This window comes from Capra hircus, chromosome 4 (assembly GCF_001704415.2).
Source record: "Capra hircus breed San Clemente chromosome 4, ASM170441v1, whole genome shotgun sequence".
NCBI lineage: Eukaryota > Metazoa > Chordata > Mammalia > Artiodactyla > Bovidae > Capra > Capra hircus.
In genome coordinates, this window is record NC_030811.1 from 20,999,603 (window position 1) to 21,025,825 (window position 26,223).

Sequence of the window (26,223 nt, forward strand, 5' to 3'; positions counted from 1 at the left end):
CTCTTGCCCTTTATTCTGATGAAAAAAACTAAGTCTTATACTGTAGCATTTTCCACCATGTGGTTTAGCATTGCATCCCAGTGGTATAGTTACTATATTCCTTTTCCTCTGGTTACAAACTGATAAGTTTGATCTTAAGCAGCTTAATTAATTACATTCCATTTTTTCAGTAAAAGTATATCAAGGGTGATGCTGCACCTTTCATCGGAAACTACATTGCTGTTCACTTCTTTCAAACTTTAAAACTGCTGGTAATTTTGTGATAATCTGGCTTTGGAAAATAACTGTTAAATAGCTTATTCTGTTTCACTGTCATAGAGACCACATATTATCTGTTACTTAAGGTACATTTTCAATGCCTTGGAATAGATATAAACCAGGATATTCTCAACCACAGGAAATGATATTGGTTGTTTTTTTCTTTTTTTGTTTATGGACTGTTTGGCATTTTGAAATAAAGCCTGTATATCTACCCATATTATACAAACTCCTTGAGAACAAAACAGTTTCCTAATTATTTATTACTACTACTACTAATTACTGAAATGGTTAATTAAATATATAATAACAATAATAATTAGTTCCAAGTCTTCACTTGAATTCAGAAATACTAGAATTAAGAAATACTAGAATTAAGAACTACTTTTTAAAGACTACTTAGGTAATAAAGTACACTAATATCATAATGTAAAATGAGTTTTAATGTTTCAAAACAGTATACAAAAATTTTACAGTTTAATAAAACTCAAAATATACTTATAAAATAATGTAATAAACACATTTGATAAAATTTACAGATGTCTATAATAAAAAGTAGAAACCAATTCTTCAAAATTCAGATCTTGGTAAAACTTGTCTGGATTATTTCAAGAAATCACCATTTCTGCAATATAAGATAAGTTTTCATTTTTTCTAGTAATTTTTAAAATATAAATTAACAGAAAAAAATTTGTATTTAAAATGTTCATTCAAAAAAAAAAAATGTTCATTCAGTCAGTTCAGTTGCTCAGTCGTGTCCAACTCTTTGCGACCCCATGAATCGCAGCATGCCAGGCCTCCCTGTCCATCACCAACTCCCGGAGTTCACTCAGACTCACGTCCATCGAGTTGGTGATGCCATCCAGCCATCTCATCCTCTGTCGTCCCCTTCTTCTCCTGCCCCCAATCCCTCCCAGCATCAGAGTCTTTTCCAATGAGTCAACTCTTCGCATGAGGTGGCCACATTAGAATGTCCCTAATTTCAAAGATTATGAAAGGATATGAGCATGCAAAACCAAAGAGATTAAGCAGCCAAAGGTCTAGGGCTTGAAACCAGGTCCACATTCCTAGACTATTCTTATCTACTATTCAGTAATGAAGTACAGCATATTCTATGTGCCTCTCAAGATTAGGGCAATGGTACAGTAATTTACAGTATATGAATTTAATTAACTATCACAAAGCTATTTAAAGGTACATAGGGTCATTTTATGCCCCAAAAGTACTGAAATAAGACTCATAAATGAAGAGGCAAAGTTAAAAAACAGAATTTGTACATGAATGTAAACATCTAATTAGCCTTATATCAGCTTTAATATAAAAAACACTCAGCCAAAGAAAAATCTGTAACACAGAAAAAGCTTTCCACAGCCCACCTGGGAACAACATGAGACTAGTGAGCAAAATGTTCTGCAGTCACACAATTGATAAGATACCAGAATCTGCTGACACTCTACAACTAGAAAACTGACGTACATGCTCAGTCACTCACTCGTTTCCCACTTTTGCGACTCCAGGGACTATAGCCCTCCTACCAGCTTCCTCTGTCCCTGGGATTCTCCAGGCAAGAGTACAGGAGTGGGTTGCCATTGCCTCCTCCAGAGGATCTTCCCAACCCACGGATCGAATCCATGTCTCCTGTGTCTCCTGCACTGACAAGCAGATTCTTTACCACTGTGCCACCTGAGAAGCCCATGGACTGTAAATTTTAATAAAACCTTTCCAAATTTACCATAAAAACCTACAGAAGTGACAATTTCAGGGGCTTCAAATAACAACAAAAGCTTATTTCTCATCCTGTTACAGTAAACCACTAGTATGATGATAAACCACGTGTATGATGAACATACACAGCAGAAGAGGATATGCTACAGTAGAAAATTGTTAGAAGACAGAATTCCACATCCATTACTGACTGAACCAAATACCTCCTAATACACTGCATTTTAAAATCATGTTAGTTTTTAATCTGACACAATGTGAGAAAAATGTTTGTGAACAAACCCAAGAAGAAAAAGTTAAAATACATATATGTATGTTACACTGTCATTTTCAAATTTCAAACTTTTAAGGAAAAAATAAGCTAAAAGAGAATTATCACTAGCTACAAGAAAGGGAAAAAAATTTTTGAATAGTTTCTTTTGAGAGACAAGAAAAAAACAAAAGATTCATTCACCACAACTCTAAGTATCTCCCTCGGCTCATGTTTAGACATGTCAAATGTCACACCTTTCCTGAAATAGTAAATGCAGATACGTCGTTTCTCATAAGAAAATGACCTACAAGTGGTTTACCTGTCACATCAGGCAGCTGGGATATCCCCCTCAAGGCCAGGGCCCAGGCAAGTCTCACTGTGGCTTGCAGCCCTGGCAGCTTCCAAGGCTGTGAGTCTTGAAGGCGAGAGTGAATCGTTGCAATGTATTGTCTCTCTGTCAACAGTGGAAGTTGATGAATCATATCTGAAAACAAAAATAGACACTATACCAAAAAATAGAGAAAATTTCCACTTTTGATGTATAGGAATGATATCTAAGAATAAGAAAGTCAGAGAATCCCTATAAAAAAAGACTAACTAAACATTAATCTTTGAAATAAGTACACTATTGGAAAAACTTTACACAAACTAAAAATGAAAGAAATGACAATAATCCTAAATTTTAGTTTCATTACTTTCAGTGGTTTTTTTTGTTTGTTTAAGTGTTCTACTAACAAATTTGAAAAAAGTTAAACAGCCACTCATTTTTTTCTGTGCACAAATTCCAAAATATAAACCAAGGTTAAAGATTAAAGAACAATACTTTTATGAGATATATAATAGCCTGAATTTAAAATATTAAAAAGAAAACCCTAATCAAAACAAAGCATGCCAATTGCAAACATGCATCTAGTCTGATTATAACAAAAATGAAACAACCAAATAATTAAGGTATTTTCAATAATACTAAGGGACTTCAAAAAAGCACAAGGTCCCAAATCTAAAATAGTGGGAAACATCACTGATCACCTATGAATTTTATTTTACTTCATTGTTTTCTTATATTTTGTTTTGATGTCATTCTGTGAATAACTAGTTCAGTGGTTCCAACCTTAAACCAGGAAGAACACTTTCTTTAATTTTCTGTATTTTTAAAGTTTATGTCTACTATTATACATGAATTAGTAATTCACTACTCCCGTTAACAAAAGATTTCAACAAGTAATTAAGATGAGATAATCAAAATAAGTACCCTAAATGAATATCAAGCCTATGAAACTTCCCAGGCATTCATTCTATTTAGCATTTCAAAGTTCCAGCTTACAAACTCCCATTAACACAGCCAACATCTAGACTTAATTCTGTGCTTCATTTCATTCAATACAGGAAATCTGACCAATGAATTAACTGGCAGCATTCCTATGAGTAGCACAGGTCAATGGACATGAGTCTGAACAAGCTCCAGGAGATGGTGAAGGACAGGGAAGCCTGGCGTGCTGCAGTCCGTGGGGTCGCAAGAGTCGGATGCGACTGAGCGACTTAACAATGAAGCACAGGTGCTGCTTGTGATGTGACATGATGTATCAGCCGACAACTGACTGGAGGTACGGGATAGCTGTGTTACTTAAGCCTTTCCTAACGGCTAGGGATGACCTCCAAAGACGAATGGGAACTGTCTGTGCTCTTCACATACCTAACGAAAGCAGACTGGGATGATACAATAAAGAGCGGACAGGGGATAACTGTTGGAATAATTACAAATATTTGTGACATTAAATGGGCTTCCCAGGTGGCGCTAGTGGTAAAGAACCTGCCTGCCAAGGCAGAAGACATAAGAGAAGCAGGTTCAATCCCTGGTTTGGGAAGATCCTCTGGAGGGTGTGGCAACCCACTCCAGTATTCTTGCCTAGAGAGTCCCATGGGTGGAGGAGCCTGGCAGTCAAAAGGGTCACAAAGAGACGTGACTGAAGCGACTTACCATGCACGCATGACATTAAATAGCAATAATCTTCCTTTGTCAGAATCATTCTTAAGATCCTCAGCTCTAAGCAATAACTGTTTATAAGGTTGTTTAAGTTGTTTAGTCGCTAAGTCATGTCTGACTCTTTTGTGACCCCATGGACTGCAGCCTGCCAAGCTCCTCTCTCCATGGGATTTCCCAGGCAAGAATACTAGAGTGGGTTGCCATTTCCTTCTCCAGGGGATCTTCTCAACCCAGGGATCAAACGTGTATATCCTGCATTGCCAAATGGATTCTTTACTGCTGAGCCACCAGAGAAGCCTGTTTACAAGGTTAACAAGAGAAATTCTACCTACTTCACAGAAAACAACACCAAAGATGATATGTTACTAAAAATTATAGTCATCCTCCTGTAGAATGAAAGGTTTAAAACGTGAATAAATAACAAGCACGTTATGCATGCATAATTCACACACACTGCAAATCCTTTAGCCACTCTTCTATTTCAAAATCCCAAACGATAAAAGAAACATCAAACAGGGTTGAAATTACTTTCACAATGTGATCGTATATCTAAATATTCAAATATGGATGAATTACACACAAAGGAATAAACTATACAATTTATATTTTAGTTGTTAGACTGTCACCTTTCTTAAATGTCATCTCCACAATTAAATCTGATTTTTTAAAATAAATGTATTAATGGATACAAAGTTCACTACCATCACGTTCCTCTGTGCTTTCTTCTATAAAGCTGCTATCGAAGCAGTACAAAAGCGCCATAAGAAGACCCAGGTTCACTGCATCCAACGAGCCATTGGCCTCAACCGTCACTCTTTCCAAATGTCCAATAAGGAGGAGAGTGTCATCTTTGCCTAAAGGTGACTGGCAAGCCCAGGCGAAAAGGCTTTCTGCCAGAGACTGCCTGCACTCCTTGATAAGATCAGAAACCTAGAAATAAAGGTGAAGGTGAATGATTATCATTATAAATGAATTACTATGAAGCCTGATCTTATTCCAAAGTGTCAATCATCTATTATAAAGGTGAACTAAATAAATGTATCTGAGTCCATAAGTGACCCTAAAATCTCAACTCTGCAATTCTGAACAAATCCTAACTCCAGTTTCCTCTACAGGATAACCAATTTCTTAAAGGCCTCATTCTAGAAAAAGTGCTAGCATGGCACATAGTGACTAGAAAGAGGTTGAAACAAGTGCAAGTCAGTTTCATGAACTGACATCACTTCAATATGTTATTAATTTTCCTACGCATGTATTAGAAGAATGTTCTGGTTGACACGACTTTTCTGCCTTCAGGATTTGACACAGACAACTATGAACTGACGCATCGAACACTTACCTCTTTCCGATGTTTTTCACTACCCAAACCTCTCTCACGCTGCAGTTTCTCAAACTCATTGTTAACATCAATCTGTGACACCAGAGTAAGAACTTTGTAAGTCAATCCTTGCTCCATCAGCTCATCAGTAAACCGTGTGGTCATAGAAACCAGCTCCGGACTGTGATAAAAAATCAAGTTACAATGAATGATAGCGTTTAAACTTCCTCATCACATGGATATAGCAAATACTCTTTTGACAATAATGTTAGATAACTGGAAACAACCAGGATTAGTTATAACCTAGCTCTTTTCATTCTTTTCAGATCACTGTATTTCAGTAAACGTTTAACCATAAATAACTGAGTAATATTTCATTTGTAAATGAAATAAAGCAGGTTTAAACTGTTGTGTTATTCCTGGCACAACAAGGAAGGGTTTATTACTCAACTTATGTTATACACTTTACTTCAATTATACATACCAAAGAGAAAGTTTTGTTTCTAAAATTATAATTCTTCAAGCAATTTCTAATTAAGCCCTGAAATCCTAGAATGCAAACAGACCTGAGTTCAAGGGTCCATGTCTTTCCTCGTCGGGACTGTACCAAGGCTTTCAGGGAATTTGCAATGCACCGCTTTCCATCCCAGTATAGAAGAACAGCTACTAATCCTCTGGTGAGGCCAGGAAAATGTGGCTGTTGGTGCTCTCCTGGAAAAGGAAGTTGAGAAATAATTTAGGAAGCAAACATGTATGTGTTTAGGCTGCGACAAAAATCATGATATCAATGCTCAGTTAAAAGAAATTATGAAATCTCAGGGTCATGTATGGATGTGAGAGTTGGACTATGAAAAAGGCTGAGCGCCGAAGAATTGATGCTTTTGAACTGCGGTGTTGGAGAAGACTCTTAAGAGTCCCTTGGACTGTAAGGAGATCCAACCAGTCCATTCTGAAGGAGATTAGCCCTGGGATTTCTTTGGAGGGAATGATGCTGAAGCTGAAACTCCAATACTTTGGCCACCTCATGCGAAGAGTTGACTCCCTGGCAAAGACTCTGATGCTGGGAGGAATTGGGGGCAGGAGGAGAAGGGGACGACAGAGGATGAGATGGCTGGATGGCATCACCGACTCGATGGACTTGAGTCTGAGTGAACTCCGGGAGTTGGTGATGGACAGGGAGGCCTGGCGTGCTACGATTCATGGGGTCGTGAAGAGCCGGACATGACTGAGCTGAACTGAACTGGAGGGGCCCTACCTCAGGGTTTAAGGGGCTCTACTTCAAACACCTATCCATTGTTTTATTTCAGATAAAATCTTTCAAATATTTTTAAGATTCTTCCCCTAGTAAATTAAGTAACCTTTTCTTATGTTTCAACTTTTACTCACTCTTTTGCACTACTCCCCTCTGCGAAAATTCTGCTTTGTCTTTTCTGAACAACCCTGCCCACAGTTTCATTTCCTATGGTTTCCTTTTGCCCTTGGCCCAGTCACTCCTACACTCTCCACCCTTCTCTTCCCCAAATTCATCTCACTGCCTCACAGTTCTTACAGGCGACCTCTTCTGTCTGGATGTCCTTTGTCTTCCGAGTGAGCACCTACTCTACCTGACAGACGCCTAATTACTTTCAACGACCACTGCAAGCCTCGTGATTTCTGTGGACTTCTCTACAACAACCTGAGGTCAATTTAAACATCTCCCTGCTGGGCCATCCCCAAACTTTGCATGAATGCACTTAATGGGTCACAATTACTGGTTTCTATGTCTTTCTCAGTTATTAGACTATCAGAGACTGAACTGAACTGAATAACTTCACTTATAATGACTTATAAGCTAGTTGAGGTTTTATTCATCTTTATATCTCTGGAATCTTAACACAGTGCCTGACCCATAATATGCACAGGAAAAATATTTGGTAAATGAAGTTTTGAATTAAACTCACAACTGGAGCATGCCCAGTTAACATCTCCATCACAGAATGGGAAAATGACCTTAGTCATTCTCAATATCTTACTTCTTTTAATGCAACCTTAGGTCAAAAGCCAGATATTATTCTGGCAGCTGCATGGTTATCTTCAGACATATTAGACTGTCTTTCAATTAAAATGTTCACCTGGCTTCTTCACACAGCTCCCCAGCTATGATTGAAATGAACTACTTATTTTACAGAAATTTCAATCTTTTCTCTATATAGCAGCAGGACAAATAATTTCAGTTTTTCCAGATTCTATAACTCTTATGCTTAAAGCCCCTGCCAACAACTTCCCACTGCAATTGGAATAAAATCCTTACAATTTTCACAGCCTGCAAGACTATGATCTGACTCCTTTGATGTCCTTGCCCTCTTTCGCTCTCGCCCTAATTCATGATGTTCTGGCCACTGTGGTCTTTTTGTCCTTTGGCAGGCCTTTGCTCTCACCTCATGCTCTGCAATCCCTGGAACACCCTTCCTCAACAACTCTGGTATCTCGTCATCATATAGGTTCCAGATCGAATGCTCCAGTCTCAGAGAGGCCTTCCCTTAGTACACTCCTTACAGTTCCCTCTACCAGCCCCCATCTCTATCCCGCTGCCTTGTTTTATTTCCTTCCTAGAACTCAGTATTATTGAAATTATCTTATTCTTTACCTAGGAACTTCCCTTGTGGTTCAGATGGTATAGAGTCTGCCTTTAGTGAGGTAGACCTGGGTTCAATCCCTGGGTCGGGAAGATCCCCTGGGGAAGGAAATGACAACCCACTCCAGTATTATGCCTGGAGAATTCCATGGATGGAGGAGCCTGGCAAGCTATAGTCCATGGGGTCACAAAGAGTCAGACCCGACTGAGCAATTTCACTCAGTCATGAATATTCTTTACCTATTCATTGTCCGAATCACCCCCTCAAAGAGAAACGCCAAAAAAGCAGTGACCTTACCTTCTTACTCGTTGTATGACAAGAAATGCTCTGTGCTATAAAAACGTCTGAGATGCAGTCAGCTATTCTTTGTGAGTCAATGACAGAGAAAAAGTCTATCTTAAAACAGTTAAATTTCCTTAAACAACTCTGACCACTAAACTAAAGCCTTCCCATTAGTCAAAGATAAACAAAAGGCAATACTGTGATATGAAATAAACTGCATCTTTAGAAACTATTGTGGAATCTAAATGGTGTAATATTTGAAATCACAAGTGAATAATTTTATACGTATGTACTGCCTTACCATAGGTTAAGTGTCAACTCACCAGCCAAAAGAAGTTCAACAGCTGCCAGTTCTCCAATATCAAAAAGGTCACTGAGGATAAACGCCTCTTTAATGAGCTGTTCGGGAAGAAGTCGGGTTCCCTGTTGACCCTGAATGGCAACTCCCTCTGTGCTGGCTTTCTGAACCTTCTCATGTTGTTGAACGTTTTTTGGCTACAAGAGTAAAAATAAATAAATAGGATCATTTCATGAAAATGGCACATGGAAACAAGGTGTAAAACTGTTACCTAGAGAAGTTCATTCACAAAGCAGTCTGGTAAGAAGACAAACAGTATTTCTTATCATATGATCTACAGTTAGAACTTTATGAGGTAACATTTTACATCCCTTTCAACTTTTTACACTCTGAGTACCTTCTCAATAACTATTTCTGCTCAACTCGGAAAGGTTGAGAAATCACACAAAACAGCATCCAACTTTTCAAGTGTCTAAGGAACTTTCCAATCATATCTTTAAGAAGTATAAAAGCAATGAATCTTCAAGTGGAAGACAGCAAATGGAAATGAATTGCTGAATTAAATAGGAGGATTAATGATAGTTTGTTAGTATGTTATTTTAAAATGTAGTCTTTATTTGCAAAAAGATTTACCTGCAAATATTTAACACATAACATAGTATAGAATTACTTGATGGGCCATAAAATCTTAGGTATTTCTACACTGAAAAAGGCCATATAGTCATTTAATCCACCTTTTCTATTTGCAGAAGGGAAGAACTCATGCCCAGAGAAGTCAGGTGGCTTGCCTATGGTCACACAACTCTTCAGTGGGAGAGCCAAGACTGGAACTCAGTTCAACTGGCTCCCAGGCCAGGGCTCTTTCTGGTAAGACAAACCCATAAATAGCTCTTAGATGGCCTTGCTAGTGTATAAAGAAAACTGTCAAACAGCAGGGAAAGGAGTTTCCAAATATGAACCCCCCACGCTGAAGTAATCTACTCCTCATTGAAAAGTATGTCAAGATGCAGTGATTAACGATATGTAAGAATTAACTCATTCAGTTAACACAACTTACGCAATGTTATAAAGAATTAAAATGTTGAAGTGTACCTGGAAATAAATAAAATAATCAAGCTTACTAAGCTTAGGTGGATTAACTGCAAGTTAGAAGTTCCAAAAAGGCTTCTATTTCCGGAATATGTAGGCCTTCCAAAATCGTATTCAAATACTATCAAGATACCTGCTAGCTAGAATTAAAAGCTATATTAACTTCCATGGAAAACAGAAAGAATAATTGCTCCTAGGAAATTTCCATCTTTAGAAAAAACTTGAATCAACAGACTAGAACAAGTAACATATTGCATTTAAATGCATTAAGAATTTACTTGCTCCTTCAATCTTGAAAGGAAAAAGCAAATTCAAGAAGCAAAAAAAGAAAATCTCCTACAGGGTTTTTGAACAATGAGATGAAGTCAGGTTTGTGCTTCTTCAAAATCATGTCAAGGAGATGGACTGCTTCAGGTTGTCTTCTCCAAAGAGCATTCCCCACAGTCTGCCAAATGTCTTTGTAAGGGCCCCACAGACTAGCGGCTTAAAGGAAAAATAAATAAAATCAGCATTAAGTAGAACATACATTTGGAAAAGAAGGCAAAGTTATTGTCTACGCATTTTAGTCACACTCACAGAAACTTTTAAATATAAGGAATTATATATACAACCCAAACATTAATATAAAAGAGTATTAGAATTCACAAGCAATAACACAAACATCATTTTACCCACCTTAATATAAAGTAAATCCTGACTTTAAACTGAAGCATTAGTGGAACCTGGTTTTGTCACTTTATTAGTTATGTGACATGCAGTGAGAAACTAACCTCTCTGAATTTCAGTTTCCTTATATACAAAATAGGGACATCACCTGCTTCTTACGGTTGAATCGACTAAGAATAAACTAAGTAAAACACACAACACAGTGTCTGGCATATCACAATCACTCAATAAATGTAACTGCCTTTCCTTCCCTCTCTATCATCCAGAGGAAAAGCAGGAATGGGAGGAGGAGGAACCAGAGTCTGTAAAACTTAGAAGCTGAAAAAAAGTATTTTACTTTGGCTGGGACACTAGCTGTTAAAAAACAGCACAGAAATACAGAATTCTTCTGTAAACTCACTTAATAAAGGATCACATTTTTCTTTGTAAAGATACTAAGAATAAGAAGTAATACTTACAGAGCTCTTGCTATGTGCTACTAAGTACGGTTTGAAAAAAATGACACAGAAGCCCAAAGTTTCTGTTTGCAAACAATCAGACATAGTACCCCTATATGTTAATAAAGACTCTGAAAGGGAAACTAACCAAAACCAATCACTCACTCAACTGATGCACTAACTATAGCTCAAATCGTGAAGAGTGGGCTGCAAACATGTTTAACTGATATCTAAGAAAACACAAATCCCACTAAAGTCACCAGGACAGTCAGAAAGACATGCAAGATAACTGTAACCTAACTAAGTGCATTACAATCTTATGAACAGTGTTGTCAGAAGGCAACAAAGTACTGTGCAAACTTTTTTAAAGGGATGTGCAAGAAAGTAAAAGTCGCAAAGTCATGTCCAACTCTGTGACCCTATGGACTATACAGTCCATGGAATTCTCCAGGCCAGAATACTGGAGTGAGTAGCATTCCCTTCTCTAGGGGATCTTCCCAACCCAGGGATTGAACCCAGGTCTTCTGCATTGCAGGTGGATTCTTTACCAGCTAAGCCACAAGGGAAGCCCGATGTGCAAGACAAGGACAGACTAAACCAGTCAAGCTAGAGCATTCATTCATTGTACTGAGGACCTTCCATGTGCCAGGGACTATACAGCAAGCAGAACAGACAGGATCCCTGGGCTTACAGAACTTATACACTGATGAGAAAGACAGGCATTAAATGAGAATTCAAAACACAACTAACAGTCTAATGAAAGGTATGATGAAGAAGTAGAGTCCTATGAGAAGATACAAAAGGAAGCATCTAACTTGATGTGATGGGCAGGGAGGAAGTTGTGTGTCAGGTCTTTGCTATGGGGATGTGAGCGAATGGGGATCACTTGTCTCAACCTTACATAGAGAACAATCACCTAACTCCCAGCTTTGCTTTTCCCATCTTGACTCTAAACTTGCCAATCTTCTGATGGAAAATACAGCATGTCATATAAACTTTCCAGAATAAAATGAGGACCCACGCAGATGTACTTCCCACTAAAGATCAATTAATTGGCATACTGGTTTACATATCTGTCTTAGGGTGAGTAGAGATAATAAATTACTGGCATCTACTCGACTCTGGATACTACTCACAAATATCACAGCTCCAGGCCTGCTAAGATGAGGACCCGACCCTGGATCCTGGTGACTGCCTATGAGGGGCCAGCTGGATGGTGGCTACCTGACTTCCCTAGAGATTATTTCTTTGGCTCTTTCCAGCTGCTGAGGACAGAGCAGGTTTGAGCCTTGTCTTCCTGGCCAAGATGGAACTTTTCCCATTAGTAAATGGGCAAGTTTCAAGTAGTAGATGACAAAATGCATGCATCCTCAGTCACTCACTCGTGTCTGATTCTTCGAGACCTGGTGGACTATGTCCCTCTATCCACGGTATTCTCCAGGCAAGAACACTGGAGTGGTTGCCATTTCCTTCTCCAAGGGACCTTGCCAACTCAGGGACTGAACCTGCATCTCCCGCACTGGCAGGCAGATTCTTTACCACTGAGCCACATGGGAAGCCCCAGAAGACAAAATAAACCTGGACAATGGTGTGATGGGCAGACTAACTAGAATATGAAGCGTCAGGACCCAAGGATGATCGGTGGGTAAGTTACTCGTGAGGTGACGGAACCTTAAGCAGGACGAGGGCAGGAAAACAGAAAGGTGAGAGCTGTTGGTAGAGTCAGAACTGGCTCCTGATTGGCACAGGGTATGAAGGAAAGTTATCAAAACTGACTTGTAGGAACTTCCTAGTGGTTCAGTGGGTACGGCTCAGTGCTCCCAAGGCAGGGGGCCCAGGTTCATTCCTTGGCCAGGGAACTGAGTCTCACATTTGGCAACTAAGACCCAAAGCAGCCAAATTAAAAGAAATACATAATTTAAAAAAAAGAAAACTGACTTGTAGGCAAATGTGAAAGTCACCTTACCACAAGTATTTTTAAAATCTGACAAAAAGCTAACAAAAATAGACTGTCTGTAAAAATAATACTTAATAGAACCTCTGATGAACGATTCTTCGCAGTATATACAGCTTAAATAAGTTCAGTGAATTCTAGAGAAAATTCTACTTCCCTCCTTTTATGGGAAGGCATCCAGTAACAGATCAAAAATCCCACCTATTCACTCATTCATCATGGACTAGGTATGCATAAGCTCGCAGTGTAGTGGGAAGCACATTTCCCACACAGTCACACTTCAGGGCAATCTCCAATATGGAGCAAGGGCTATGACAGTGAAGCACCCAGGGCAAAGACCCCACAACAGAGGAATGTGACCTTGCCAGGGAGATCAGGGAAGGCAAGGATGCACCGAGCAAGAGATGGTTATTAGGCTGAAATGCGAAGGATAAAAGGGGGAGTGGAAGGTGGTAGACATAACACTCCAGGAAAAAAAGACAACACATGGGTTCCCAAGGCAAGAGGAAATGCTGCATTCTCAAACTGCTGAAAACGCCAAGAGAGCCAGAGTACCAAGAGGGTTTGCAAGGGGGGCAACTGGCACACCATGCAGGGCTGACTAGCTCCTGCTAAGGATTTTGGTCTTACCCTTGAAGATCAGTGAGAAAAAGATCTCACATGTCTGCTGGACTTACTGAAACTGAAAAGTATGTAAGAGTTGACAGCCGTTTAGGAGGATGGGAACAGACTAGAGAGGCTTCCCTGGTGGCTCAGCAGGAAAGAATCTGCCTGCCAAGGCACAAGATGCAGGTTCAATCCCTCCATTGGGACGATCCCCTGGAGAAGGAAATGGCAACCCACTGCAGTATTCTTGCCTGGAAAACCCTGTGGACAGAGGAGCCTGGCGGGCTACAGTCCATGGGGTCACAAAGAGTCTCATGCAACTTAGTGACTAAACAGCAACAAGAGACTAGAGTGGGTGGAGGAGGAGAAGGTACGGAAACAGTCAGTGAACACTGATGAATGTTTGAAAGATCTGACTGTGAAGAGGAGCAAGAGGACAGTAACTGGGGTGCGGCATGAAATCAAGAAAGAGGGCACTTAGTGGAAAGAAAAGGAACAAGACACAGAGGCAAATCGACAAGAGGAGGGAGTAACAGGGATAAGGCTGTAAAGGGTAGGATCTACCTTAGACAGGAAAACAGGGAAACTGACTCAAGGGTGTAGATATACCTACCTTTGTAGGTTTAAGGGTGAAAAAGGAGTTCATGCCTTTTGGCTTCTTTCTGTGTGACTAGGAGACTAAGGGATCAGTTGGAGGTTAAAGATTTGATGAGCGTGGAAAAGGTCTGAAATAGACAATGCTATGAACAGGACAGGGGTGACCAGAGAGCCCTCCAAGGATTGTCAGTGTTAATGGCTGCTTACTCACAAGCCTATAGGTCTACTCAGCCAGGCTGACATGGGTCACAATACTAGTAAACCACTCAGCTGAAACTCAAGCATAGGTCTTTGAACTCTACAATCTACTTTTTTCCCTTTCTACAATTCTAAGATGTTTAAGTTTTTTCTTGAACCATGATTAAAAAGCACATAGCATAGAATTTTCCATCTTAAATGTTTTTAAGTATGCAGTTCAGTAGCATTAAGGGCAATCATACTGTTGTATAACAGATCTCCGGAACTATTTCATCTTGCAAAACTGAAATTTTGTACCTGTTAAACAAGCCCCCATTTCCCCCTCCCCTCAGCCTCTGGCAACCAACATTTTTTGCTTCTGTGAGTGTGACTACTTTCAATCCCTCACATGAGTGTGACTACTTTCAATCCCTCACATAAGTAGAATTATACAGTATTTGTCTTTGTTACTGGCTTACTTCATTTAGCAGAAAGTCTTCAAGGTTTATTCATGTCGTAGCATAGAACAGATTTCCTTTTCAAAGCTGAATAACATTCAATTATAGATGTACAGACCACAGTATTTACCCATTAACTTGTCAATGGGCATTTGGGTTACTTTCCTGGACATCTTTTTTTTTCTTTTTAATATTCTCCTGGGACTTCCCTGGTGGTTCAGTGGCTAATACTCCACACTCCCAAAGCAGGGGGCCGGGTTTGATGTCTGGTCAGGAACTAGATCACGCATGTCACAACTAAAGATCTCGCATGCCACAACTAAGACCCAGTGTAGTCAAATAAATAAATAAGTATATATATATATATATATATATATATATAATTTCTCCTGACTCAGCTCTTAAAAATGTTTCCTTTCTACGTGGTCAATTAAACACTTCTGCCACAAGACATTATTATACAATGTATACTCTTTGCAGCTGTTGGCAACAGCATTTTCCTTCAATGATTTATGTTTAAGAATAGTAACTTACAATGAGTATATACTAAAGAAAAGTATGCTACTAAGTCACTTCAGTCAAGTCACTTCAGTCGTGTTCAACTCTGTGCAACCCCATAGAGAGCAGCCCACCAGGCTCCCCTGTCCCTGGGATTCTCCAGGCAAGAACACTGGAGTGGGTTGCCATTTCCTTCTCCAATGCATGAAAGTGAAAAGTGAAAGTGAAGTCGCTCAGTTGTGTCCGACTCTTAGCGACCCCATGGACTGCAGCCTACCAGGCTCCTCCATCCATGGGATTTTCCAGGCAAGAGTACTGGAGTGGGTTGCCATTGCCTTCTCCAAAGAAAAGTATATAACCACACATATAACATGCAAGACTTGTTTTAAGTTTGTATCTGGGTGGGAGGACAGGACAGCAATATTAGGAAAGCAACTTCACTGCTAACATTCAAATACATGAAAATACTATGTAATGAAATGAATTAGGTTTTGCTTAAGTAGGGCTTCCCTGGTGGCTCAGACCGTGGAAAACATCTGCTGTAATGCAGACCTAGATTCAATCCCTGGGTCAGAAAGATTCCTTGGAGAAGGGAATGGCAACCCACTCCAGTATTCTTGCCTGGAGAATTCCATGGACAGAGAAGCCTGGTGGGCTGCAGTCCACAGGGGTTGCAGAGTCAGACATGACTGAGTGACTAACATTTTCACAAGTAGGTTCACGTAGAAATTTAAGTATCAAAGACTGGCTTCCAGTTGGGGGCGGGGGGAAGACTGGCTTTAAATCATTAGCTGTATAACCTTCAAGTAGTTAAGCACTCTAAGACTCCTATCTCCAAATCTGTAAAATGATGTATTTAATACCAACCCCAGAGCTGTATAAGAGGGACTACATGAAAGCACAACTCTAGGTCTAGTGCCTGGGAAAAGGAGGTGCTCAATTAACAGAATTCATTATTACAAAACAATTTATCATAGTGGTTCTGGAAGGGTTTAATTTACGAAAGTCAGATTTAGACAAGTTTTCAAAAATGTCAGTCATGTGAAAAGAGTAAGTGAAAAGTGAAAGTGGCTCAACAGTGTCCCACTCTTTGCAACCCCACGAACTATATACGGTCCATGGAATTCTCCAGGCCAGAATACTGGAGTGGGTAGCTGTTCCCTTCTCCAGAGCATCTTCCCAACCCAGGGATCGAACCCACACTGCTTGCAGGCGGATTCTTTACCAGCGGAGCCACCAGGGAAGCCCATGAAAAGAATGTATAAGCAACAAGAAAAGACGGTACAGAGACGGAAAGAAAAGGCGCCCAGAAAAAGAGTTCTCTTGAGTGAAATGCCCTACAAGCATTTACCACACAGATGTGCTCTTAACTACCCATGAAGCTCAGCACGGCTTAATCAAGGTATTCTAAGCAGGAAATTCTTCATTTACCAGGCACGTTCCGGGCGCCACAGCACTTCTGGCATCCCTGGCCCGCCCGCTAGGCGCCAGCAGTGCATCCCAGGAATTGTGACAAGCAGAATGCACCCACTCTTTCAAACGCCCAGGTGGAGACACGGGGGTGGGGTGGCGGGGGGTACGCGCCCGACTGAGAATTGACAAGACAACCCAAACCGAGTCCTTCAACCTTTCTTCTCTCTCTTCTAGATTCTGCCCGTCCCCGACGGTCTACTGCTCCAAGGGTTCAGGAACATCCAGGCACGGGCCACAAAAGCCAAGCCGGGAGTCACGGCCCTCTGGACCACCTTCCGGATTGCAGGCTTCATAACCAAGGGACCTCGCTTTCTGTAGAACTACCCATCCACCCACCCAACCTAGAGGGGCCCCAGAGACTATTTTGAGGTGGGAGTTTTCATTTTAAGCCTGCGCTCGTGGCTGAAAAATATCTCTGGTCTCCTGGCCCCACTGAAAGAGACTTGCAAGTCCTGCAGGAATTCGGACCGCAGACACATACTGGATAGGGAGTGGAAAGCACTAGACTAGGCCCTGGTTATGAGAACTGCCCGTCCTGTTCCAGTGGACCAAGCCTCCCTGTCTCGAGCCTTAAGATCCAATTCTAGGGCTAGAGCCGCAGTGCCGACACGCGCCATTCAAACTGGGGAGGGGCGGGACTCCAGCCCCGGAGCTAAGGACAAGCGGGCACTTATGCACAAGTGGGGTCCTGGACTCCGAGAAAACTCACTACCTGGGTCTCTCCCTAAAGGACGGGTCAGCACCCTGCCCACAGTTTGCATTCTGCCCCGGCCGCACCTACCCGAATTTACCGCCAACAGCGTCGCCATCTTGGAGGCGCAATAACGGAGCCCTCCTGCCGCACGAAAGCCCCAGAAGAGAGTGAGGCTGCCCGGGGCGACGCCTGATCGGGAAGGTACCACGCTGTCCCTCTCGAACTGCACTCTCGACCGACCCAGGCGTACGGATACTCGAAAATCTGCTCTGAGTCACAGACGTCAATTTTCGCTGGGATTATTCCCATTCAAGTAAAGGCGAGGGCAACTAGTTCGGAGACGCAGGGTCCTCGAGTTGACGTCCATCGTGCAGTGCATTTTGGGACTTGTAGTTCAGTTTCTAATGATTCCAGTAGGTTAGCTAGGGACTTCCCTGAGTCCCATGATTAAGACTCCGTGCTTCCACCGTAGGGAGCTCAGTTCGATCCCTAGTCGGGGAAAGAAGATCCTGCGTGCCACGAAACTCATCCAAAAGGAAAAATAAATAAAAGGAGAATGTTTCCAAAAAAAGTTAACTGAACAGAAAAAGATTAGCTATTGAAATGACACCCACTTATGATATTATGAAAGCTGTAAATTCAAAAATTCTACTTTAAATCTTCCTTGCATCACTCCCTTACTTTGGGGAGTTGAGTGCGGTGTACGGTGACAATCCTCAAAAAGCAACTTGACCGGTTACAAACTAAATTTTCATTACATTTCATCTATATACCAAGCATATTGTGTGAATATAGTTGTATGCAATTAATCATAATTTTTTCTTATGAAAATTTCAGATGTGTACAAAATTAGAATAATCAATGCTCAGCTTCAATAACTGGTCAATTCCTGTACCTCACCCCCAACATGGGAGATTATATTGAAGCAATTTCCAAACATATCATTTCATAAACACCAAATATCTTCCTGCCTGCTGCTGCTGCTAAGTCGCTTCAGTCTTGTCCGACTCTGTGCGACCCCATAGACGGCAGCCCGCCAGGCTCCCCCGTCCCTGGGATGTTCCAGGCAAGGACACTGGAGTGGGTTGCCATTTCCTTCTCCAATGCATGAAAGTGAAAGTGAAGTCGCTCAGCCGTGACCGACGCACCTCCAAATAGCCGGACCTTCTTTTTCACTTGCTGAATTTTAGTTTTCTAATTTTCAAACTAAAATACAGTCTTTACCATTTCCTGTCCCATGCGGAGAAGGCAATGGCACCTACTCTAGTACTCTTGCCTGGAAAAATCCCACGGGCAGAGGAGCCTGGAAGGCTGCAGTCCATGGGGTCGCAGAGTCGGACACGACTGAGCGACTTCACTTTCACTTATCAATTTCATGCATTGAAGAAGGAAATAGCAACTCACTCCAGTGTCCTCGCCTGGAGAATCCCAAGGACAGGGGAGCCTGGTGGGCTGCCGTCTATGGGGTTGCGCAGAGTCGAACACGACTGAAGTGACTTAGCAGTAGCAGCATCCAGATATTTATTAAGAATTTATCAAACAAGGCACTACTGTATAGCACAGGGAAATATATTCAATATCCTGTGATAAAACATACTAAAAAAGAATATGAAAAAGAAGGTAGGTATATATGTGCATAACTGAGTCACTTTGCATCTGCTTGCAGTGCAGGAGACCTGGGTTCAATCCCTGGGTCAGGAAGATCCCCTGAAGAAGGCAATGGCACCCCACTCCAGTACTCTTGCCTGGAAAATCCCAAGGACGGAGGAGCCTGGTGGGCTACATGGGGTTACATGAGTCCGACACGACTGAGTGATGACACCTTACTAGTAATTAATACAACATTGTAACTCAACTACATTTCAATAAAAAATAAATTTAAAAAAGAATTTGCTTAAAATATGCCAGATATTTATTAGAAATATTTATTAAGAATGTTGTTGTTGTTACATTATCTCACTTAATCCCTGAAATAATCCTACTAGGGAAACATAATTATAGCTACTTATCTCAGAGATGTTTTATGTACCTTACAACCTCACTTTCTCGACTCCTCCAACATTTCACTGAGTTTGGGAGAAATTAGAATTTATATTCCCATTTCACTGTTGGAAAAAAAAAACAAATAATTTAGACAAAATCAGAGAGTATGTTGTTGAGAATAGCAAACATTCATTCTTTAGAATGAATAATATGGAATGACACAGTGTACATTAGGTGGAACACAAAATTCAGTGATAAATTTTTTGAAAGTCATTGTCAAATAGAGACAAATGCCAGATTGCAATAAAAGTGATTTTAAGGCAAGAAGGGGAAGAGCAAATGAAAAGGTGAAGGGATTTTTCCTGAAGTTTATCACGAAAGTGAGAAGAATTTTCAGCAGAAACTTGGCAGGAAGTAGCATTCAAAGATTTTCTTTCTCAGCACAACTATTATGAGCCTTCTCCTCGCACTCTTTAAGCCCACACATTTCCCTTTCGGTAGATCACTCACTTTCGATGAAGGAACTCTAACTCTTTAACTTCCTGCAACTCCCCCTCGCCCATCATCTCATGTACAAGCATGCTCTCATAGGTTTCCTCAATCCATAGCAATTGGGGTATTGGCATTATAACTCTCCTAAAACTGTTCTCAGTATGGTCACCAGTGCTTAATTGTCAAATCTCACAAGCACTTTTCCAAATACCATAGAAATTCTTTTCTCCCTTGACTCGTGGGGTACCACTCCTCCTGGTTTTCCTCCTGTCTTTATAGTTCTGTTTTTAATAGTTCTTTTAAAATCTCCTTTATGGCTTTCTCTTTCTCTTCTCATTATTAAATGTAGTTCTTCTCTTTTGATCATTCCCAGCCTGGATTTTTTTTTTTTTTTTAAGGTTTATTTACTTACTTATTTGGCTGTGCCAGATCTTAGTTGCAGAATGCAGGGTTTTTTTTTTTTTTTTTTTTGGTTAAAGCATGCCAACTGTTAGTTGCACCATGTGGGAATCTAATTCCCTGACCAGGAATCAAACTTCGGCCCGTTGCACTGGGTGCACAGAGTCTTAGACTCTGGACCATCAGGGAAGTACCCCACCCCCCACCAGCCTCTATTCTACCATTCTGCATACTTCTGGGAAATCTATGGCTTCTTACAGCCACCTGCTTGCTGATGAATTTTATATCTTTAACCCAGACCTCTCTCCTAGAATTCAAATTTGTATATCCAACTAGTCTACCCCACACTTTTATTGATTGCCATACAGGCATCTCAAAATTAATTGATCCAAAGCTTAAATGAGCACTTTCTTTCATAAAACTCAATCACTTGTATCTACTCAGTTGCCAAAGTCACAAACTTGAGAATCATTCCATATTCTTCCTTCAAATGCCATATCCTATTCATCTTGCCTTGTAAATGTTTCTGAAGCCCTTTTCCTCTTCTCTGCTCCCTGTGCCGTTGTTGCATGAGACCTCATCATCTTATATCTGCTATTTCACAATAGCCTTCTCACTGGTCTTCCTGATTTCCATCTCACCCTTTCCCATGGTCTCACAAAGTGATATTCAAATACTCACATCAGGTGCTTGAAGTGAAAGTCACTCAGTCGTGTTCGACTCTTTGTGATTCAATGGACCATACAGTCCATGGAATTCTCCAGAATACTGGAGTGGGTAGCCTTTCCCTTTTCCAGGGGATCTTCCCAACCCAGGGATCAAACCCGGGTCTCCCACATCGCAGGCAGATTCTTTACCAGCTGAGCCACAAGGGAAGCCCTAATCATGTGCTTGCCCTAAACAAAATTTCTCAGAAACAAACAAAACTTCTTAATGCCCTAGTCCCTAAGGGTAACATTGGGAACTTCTTAACATGGCACTCATGCCATGTCCTGATCTGGTTCCATCCTCTCCTTCAACCTCCCTAGCCTTTTTCTTCCTCAAGTGCCCTTTTTACTCTAATCACTCTCAAGTATTTGTTATTCCCCAGGTACAACATGCTTTCTTTTACCATGTACTTGTGCAACTAGTATGTTATCTGCCTAGAATGTCTATCTTTCCTTCTCCGTCCTCTGTGGACCACCCACCAAGTTATCACCACCCACAACCCTAAATTCAAGGCATTATGTGATCATCTGCCACACTGATGACTCGCTTGGACCAAAAAAGTACAGTGTAAGTAACATTGAGTGAGTTCCAAGTTTAGCATCTGAGAGGCCTTGCTGCTTCCACTTTTGCTTTCTTTTTTTTTTTTTTTGCTGCTCTGAGACATCATGAAAGGAAATCCCTCCTTGAGAATGAAAGACCAGGAGGAGAGAAGTCTAACTAGCCTCCAGCTATTCCAGCTAAACCAGCCAAGAGTCTAGACTTGAGTAAGGTCATCTCGTATCCTCTACTCCTAGTTGAACCATCACTTGACTGCAAACGGGTAAGTGAGTCCAGCCCACATTTTGGAATCATGAGTAAGTAAAAGGCTGCTGTTTTAAGCCACAGTTTTGTGGTTTGTTATGTTCAATAAACAACTGATTTCCTCCCAGAGAGCACAACTATGTCTTTTTATATTTGCATTCCCTTCTGCTGCCACATCCCTAGCTTACAGTCACAACTCAGGAAAAAACAATCTGCAGAACCTGGTGCTTCCAAGATCTACTGGCAGGGAGAGAGGACACATACACGCAATTGTGGCTGAGAGTATAGAACCTAGAGCTAGGCTTCCTGGGTTCAAATTCTTACATATTAGCTGTGAAACCCTCCTTAGTGGCTTAGTTTTCTCATCTCTAGATGGGGGTGATAAGATGAGCTTCTACATTGCAGAGTCCTTAAGAGGCTTATTTGTGGGAATTCCCCGGTGGTCCAGTGGCTAAAACTCTGTGCTCAAGATACAGGGGGGCTGGGTTTGATCCCTGGTCAGGGAACTAGTTCCCATGTGCCACAACTAAGACTCTATGCAGCCAAATAAATAAAAATAAATATTTTTTAAAAAGAGGCTTATTTGTAAAGTGCTTAGATTGTGCCTGACCTTAAGTGCTATGTGAGTGTTTTTTAAATAAACTTTTGCTAAGGCAAAATAAGTGTAAGTGGAGGTATAGTCAACTACTTCAGTTCAGTTCAGTCGCTCAGTCATGTCTGACTCTTTTGTAACCTCATGGACTGCAGTACGCCAGGCCTCCCTGTCCATCACCAACTTCCCAGAGTTTACTCAAACTCATGTCCATTGAGTCGGTGAAGCCATCCAGCCATCTCATCTACTTAGGAGGAACTTAACCAAGTTGTTGGAATACACCACAAACATGAAAGCACCCAGCCATTGAACAATTTGTGATTTATCTAGGGTGAGGGGTAGGACTGTGTCCTAGTCTAACTGATCTGTTATTTGTAATTTCCTTCCTTGCTCCAATTTATTGAGTTTTAACTGTACACACAAAATTCTTTGAAATCTTAAAATAAGAAAGGTTAATTCTTTTTTATACATACACCATATTAGTTTCAGGTGTACACCATAATGCTACAACATGTGTATGTACTGCAAAATGATCGTTCATAATAAATCTTGATAATATGGTCACCATGTTACAGATTTTTTTCCCTGCGATGACAGCTTTTATGATTCATTCTCTTTAACAACTTTCAAATATGAAATACAGTATTATTAACTATGGTTAAGAAAGTGAAAGTGAAATCACTCAGTGGTGTCTGACTCTTTGTGACCCCATGGACTGTTGCCCACCAGGCTCCTCTGTCCATGGGATTCTCCATGCAAGAATACTGGAGTGGGTTGCCATTTCCTTCTCCAGGGGATCTTCCCAACCCAGGGATCAAACCCAGGTCTCCTGCATTGCAGGCAGACGCTTTAACCTCTGAGCCACCAGGGAAGCCAGGCTATAATTCAATCCCCATGGCTTATTTATTTTATGACTAGGAAATGTGTACCTTTTGATTGTCTTCACTTCCACTCATCCTCCAACTTCTGCCTCTGGCAACCACCAATCTTTTCTTTGTTATGTATGAACTTGGTTTCATATGGTTTGAGGTTTTTTGTGTTGTTTCAGGGGAGGGTTATTTTTGACCATGCCACACAGTTTGTAGGATCTTAGTTCCTCCACCAGGAACTGAATCTGGGCTTTCAAGGCAGTGAAAGCACTAAGTCCTAACTACTGGATCACCAGGGAAGTCCCAAGATTTCCTTCTTTTTAACAGCTAAATTATATCCCATTATATATATTATAATATATAGCATTTTCTTTTTCCATTTATCCATCAATGGACATTTCGGTTGCTTCTATATCTTTATAAAGTGAAGTCGCTCAGTCGTGTCCAACTCTTTGTGACCCCATGGACTATAGCCTACCAGGCTCCTCCCTCCAAGGGATTCTCCAGGCAAGAGTACTGGAGTGGGTTGCCATTTCCTTCTCCAGGGGATCTTCCCAACCCAGGGATTGAACCCAGGTCTCCCTCATTCCAGGCAGACGCTTTAACCTCTGAGCCACCAGGGAAGCCTATATCTTTATAAAAGGAATCCAAATTGGAAAAGAAGAAGTAAAACTCTCACTGTTTGCAGATAACATGATCCTCTACATAGAAAACCCTAAAGACTCCACCAGAAAATTACTAGAGCTAATCAATGAATATAGTAAAGTGGCAGGATATAAAAGCAACACACAGAAATCCCTTGCATTCCTATACACTAATAATGAGAAAGTAGAAAAAGAAACTAAGGAAAGAATTCCATTCACCATTGCAACGAAAAGAATAAAATACTTAGGAATATATCTACTTAAAGAAACTAAAGACCTATATATAGAAAATTATAAAACACTGATGAAAGAAATCAAAGAGGACACTAATATGATGGAGAAATATACCATGTTCATGGATTGGAAGAATCAATATAGTGAAAATGAGTATACTACCCAAAGCAATCTACAGATTCAATGCAATCCCTATCAAGCTACCAGTGGTATTTTTCACAGAGCTAGAACAAATAATTTCCCAATTTGTATGGAAATACAAAAAACCTCGAATAGCCAAAGCAATCTTGAGAAAGAAGAATGGAACTGGAGGAATAAACTTGCCTGACTTCAGGCTCAACTACAAAGCCACAGTCATCAAGATAGTATGGTACTGACACAAAGACAGAAATATAGATCAATGGAACAAAATAGAAAGCCCGGAGATAAATCCACACACAAATGGACACCTTATCTTCAACAAAGGAGGCAGGAATATACAATGGAGTAAAGACAATCTCTTTAACAAGTGGTGCTGGGAAAACTGGTCAACCACTTGTAAAAGAATGAAACTAGATCACTTTCTAACACCATACACAAAAATAAACTCAAAATGGATTAAAGATCTAAATGTAAGACCAGAAACTATAAAACTCCTAGAGGAGAACATAGGCAAAACACTCTCCAACATAAATCACAGCAGGATCTTCTATGATCCACCTCCCAGAATACTGGAAATAAAAGCAAAAATAAACAAATGGGATCTAATTAAAATTAAAAGCTTCTGCACAACAAAGGAAACTATAAGCAAGGTGAAAAGACAGCCTTCGGAATGGGAGAAAATAATAGCAAATGAAGCAACTGACAAACAACTAATCTCAAAAATATACAAGCAACTTATGCACCTCAATTCCAGAAAAATAAACAACCCAATCAAAAAATGGGCCAAAGAGCTAAATAGACATTTCTCCAAAGAAGACATACGGATGGCTAACAAACACATGAAAAGATGCTCAACATCACTTATTATCAAAGAAATGCAAATCAAGACCACAATGAGGTACCATTTCACACCAGTCAGAATGGCAGCGACCCAAAAGTCTACAAGCAATAAATGCTGGAGAGGGTGTGGAGAAAAGGGAACCCTCTTACACTGTTAGTGGGAATGCAAACTAGTACAGCCACTATGGAGAACAGTGTGGAGATTCCTTAAAAAATTGCAAATAGAACTGCCCTATGACCCAGCAATCCCACCACTGGGCATATACACCGAGGAAACCAGAATTGAAAGAGACACGTGTACCCCAGTGTTCATCGCAGCACTGTTTATAATAGCCAGGACATGGAAGCAACCTAGATGTCCATCAGCAGATGAATGGATAAGAAAGCTGTGGTACATATACACAATGGAGTATTACTCAGCCATTAAAAAGAATACATTTGAATCAGTTCTAATGAGGTGGATGAAACTGGAGCCTATTATACAGAGTGAAGTAAGCCAGAAAGAAAAACACCAATACAGTATACGAACACATATATATGGAATTTAGAAAGATGGTAACGATAACCCTGTATGCAAGACAGCAAAAGAGACACAGATATATAGAACGGACTTTTGGACTCTGTGGGAGAGGGAGAGGGTGGGATGATTTGGGAGAATGGCATTGAAACATGTATACTATTATGTAAGAAACGAATCGTCAGTCTATGTTCAATACAGGATACAGGATGCTTTGGGCTGGTGCACGGGGATGATCCAGAGAGATGATATGGGGTGGGAGGTGGGAGGGGGGTTCAGGATTGGGAACTCATGTACACCCATGGTGGATTCATGTCAATGTATGGCAGAACCAATACAGTATTGTAAAGCAAAATAAAGTAAACATAAAAATAAAAATATAAATAAAAATTTAAAAAATAAAAATAAAAGGTTTTTGTAAATAAGATCGCAGTGAACATGAGGATGTATAGAGCTTTTCTGGACAGTTAACTCTTGTTTGGAGTCCAGGAAAAATTACATGAAGAAAACGGCACTTGAATGACAGATGTTAGAATTTTACATGGTTGCGAGAGCGTATGGGGCTGGGAGAGGGAACAGATCAGTGAAACAGTAACAAAGCCCAAGTTTTCATATTTACAGATC

General features: G+C 40.5%; 1 protein-coding gene across 1 annotated transcript in view; it reads right to left on the reverse strand.

Moving 5' to 3' along the window:
- Window positions 1–17,519, reverse strand: part of NUP205 (nucleoporin 205) — a 77,652-nt gene extending 60,133 nt beyond the window's left edge. Inside the window, exons 1-7 of the mRNA XM_005679502.3 lie at window positions 17,467–17,519; window positions 10,160–10,302; window positions 8,756–8,927; window positions 6,102–6,246; window positions 5,557–5,716; window positions 4,919–5,147; window positions 2,553–2,717 (exon numbers count right to left, since the gene is read on the reverse strand). Of these exons, the coding sequence (XP_005679559.1) occupies window positions 2,553–2,717; window positions 4,919–5,147; window positions 5,557–5,716; window positions 6,102–6,246; window positions 8,756–8,927; window positions 10,160–10,302; window positions 17,467–17,494 (1,042 nt within the window). The 5' untranslated portion in view covers window positions 17,495–17,519. The remainder of the gene's footprint in view (window positions 1–2,552; window positions 2,718–4,918; window positions 5,148–5,556; window positions 5,717–6,101; window positions 6,247–8,755; window positions 8,928–10,159; window positions 10,303–17,466) is intronic.